The sequence below is a fragment of the Habropoda laboriosa genome, unplaced genomic scaffold (assembly GCF_001263275.1).
Source record: "Habropoda laboriosa isolate 0110345459 unplaced genomic scaffold, ASM126327v1 scaffold5, whole genome shotgun sequence".
Lineage (NCBI taxonomy): Eukaryota > Metazoa > Arthropoda > Insecta > Hymenoptera > Apidae > Habropoda > Habropoda laboriosa.
Window position 1 is genome coordinate 3,947,786 of NW_017100161.1, and position 2,726 is coordinate 3,950,511.

A 2,726-nucleotide genomic window follows, 5' to 3' on the forward strand; every position below is an offset into this window, starting at 1 on the left:
CTTGTTTTGCCGCGATCGGTTGCTTCACAATCTCGAGGATGACGCGCATACCCGCCTACGAGTTTCGGTGCGAAGAACAACGAGCATGTTTCAGCAACGATGCAAAATACGAGAACTATAGACACCGCAGGAATGTTCGCGTATAAATGTAATTACGAAAAGTGTGATAAAATCTTTCGAACTGAACCCGACCATTAGTCCTCTTATTTAATATAATAGAATTGACGGTGGACGGAAAAGAGGAGCCTAATTGACGCGATAAATCGATAATTACAGCAACGTTGCTACGCCTGAAACATTCAGGCCAATTATACCGTAGGCCGAGGATCACGCCTGCTAGCCAGCGGTTACTTCTCTGTTATTCGTCCACTTTATCGCGGGAGAAATCGCAAATTACGTTAATTACACAGCTTTTGCTAATCGATTCCTTTGTTCCTGCTTCTCTGAATCGACCGTTTATCTCCTCTAGGAGACACGCGTAGTTTTCCTACCCTCGCGCAAATGTCATTCACGTCCTCTCATTCTTCAAATTTTTCCTTCGAAAAATTCCGTGGTATTTCCTTCGGAACCCACGGTAAACAGTGTTCCATCGATGGAAGAATTCACGAGAGAAGTTGCAAACCAACAGGAATCACCGAAGACGAAACGTTCTCACGAATGGCCGCACGAAATGCGCGATCCCATTATACCGGCGTGCAACGAAACGATCCAACTATCCTCGTCGACACAAAAGCGAGTGGCACAAGTTCCGTGGACGGAAGACGGTCCCTTTAGTTACGAAGTTCTGTCTCGTAAAACGGGGTCGTGATGCGATAAACCTATTCTGACGGGATCCATCAGCCGTGAAGATGGTCGTTTTGTCGTGGACCGGGGATCGATCGATTCGACGAAATCAATCTTCGTTCAACGGGGTTATTCCTCTCTTTGCATGGAGCGCGGCAGAGGAACACGGGATGCCTTCGGTCGAGTAATTTGCGAAACAGAGGACGGAGAGAAGAGACATCGGGGAGGGGAAAAAATGCGAGGAGAGACGGATTCCTTTTCCGAGTGGAAACGAGTGTTTCTCAACGATCGAAGGTCAACCAAGGGACCCGTGTCTCGAGGGTGGGTGTGCCGGATGCTGACCTTCTTGCACAATGGCTGAGGCTGCACCATCAGCGGATATGATTTGAAGGGATCAACCGGGGGCGCGGTCGAGATCCTGGAGTGGTATATAAAGTCCGACCAAGTCGTCCGTGGGCACACTCAGCAATCGGTCGGTCGGCAAGATGAAGGCCCTCGTAAGTATTCCGAGATCTTCGTGCAACGATCGAACAGTGGATTTCCTGACGTAGCACGCGGTGTAGATGAAGTTCAGTGAACAACGTGATTTCTTACGTTTCAGATCTTTTGCACAGTTTCGTCCTTTTTAACGTTTGTGACTTAAAGTGGGGAGCGAATTCGAGCTTGTCATCTTCGATCAGAGTGTCTTTTTTGTAGATATTTCATGGGTAAATTTGGTAAGACTCACCGGTACATTGGTATTTTCAGTTGATATTCGTAGCCCTGCTCGCCTTCGTCGCAGCTACGCCGCGTGAACGCCGAGAAGCTGTTTGGGGTGGGTACCACGGTGGATACGGAGGTCATCTTGGATACTCTCATGGGGTGGCAGTCGCTGGTCCGGCTCTGGGACCAACCAGTGTCCTTGGGCCTCATTTGGGCGCGACCATGGTGGCTGCTCCTTCTATAGGACCAGCGAGGCTGTCTGGATCCGTGGCTGGACCCGTGCATGTCTCCGGCGCGGTTGCTGGATCTGCGCTTGTCACTGCTTCTGTCGCTGGACCGGCTCATGTTGAGGGTTACGGTGGTCCCTACGATGGAGGGCTTGGTAAATTCTTTATAAAAATCGAACTTTCATATTCAAATTCAAAGTTACATATTTCAATTAAAAGTCGAATATTTAAATTCCGTCCATCGAAATTGAAATTTTCAAATTCACATATTCCTATTGAAATATTCCAAATCAAAATTTGTCTGATAACAGAGTAGACCCACCTCTTTACCCGTTCCTCATAACCAAGACATTCCAGGTGTCGGATATGTCGCACCGGCAGCAGCATACTCAGGATACGCAGGCTACCCAGGCTACGCTGGATACGCAGGAGCCGGTGCTCACGGAGTAGTGATAGCAGGACCAGCTTCCCACGGTGCTGTCCTCGCAGGACCAGCCTCTCACGGTGCTGTCCTCGCAGGACCAGCCTCTCACGGTGCAGTTCTCGCAGGACCAGCCTCTCACGGTGCGGTCCTTTCCGGTCCTCACGCTGGAAACGCGGCGGTAGCCGGTCCCAACGCTGGGTCGGTGGTGATCGCTGGTCCCTCTGGTAAAATCACCGCCCATGGTACAGGCTACGGTGGCATTCACACCGGCCATGGACATTGGTAACGAACAAGTACTGTCGACAGAAAGAAAGAAAGCTTAGAAACCTCTCGATTGCGTCAACTCTTACGAACTATCAGTGAAGGTACCATTACATCATCGATAATTCGTAGAATTATCTCACGACGTTCCCCGCTCGCGATACATTCGAATACCTATAGTCTCCTAACGATAATGTAACACGAATATAAATACGAAGAATTTTGTACCTCTGGAATATACACATTACAAATAGTGTGCAACGTAGACATTCCTAGATAACTCGCTATTTATGCTGTAACTTTAACACTGATCTCCTTACACGCGATAA

At 48.9% G+C, this 2,726-nt stretch overlaps 1 protein-coding gene across 1 annotated transcript; it reads left to right on the forward strand.

The window, feature by feature from the left end:
- Positions 1 to 1,268: 1,268 nt before the first annotated feature.
- Positions 1,269 to 2,422, forward strand: LOC108578365 (cuticle protein 65-like). The gene is made up of 4 exons (XM_017941686.1): positions 1,269 to 1,280; positions 1,531 to 1,867; positions 2,070 to 2,123; positions 2,202 to 2,422. The coding sequence occupies exons 1-4, from the start codon at positions 1,269 to 1,271 to the stop codon at positions 2,420 to 2,422; spliced, it is 624 nt and encodes a 207-aa protein (XP_017797175.1).
- Positions 2,423 to 2,726: the final 304 nt, after the last annotated feature.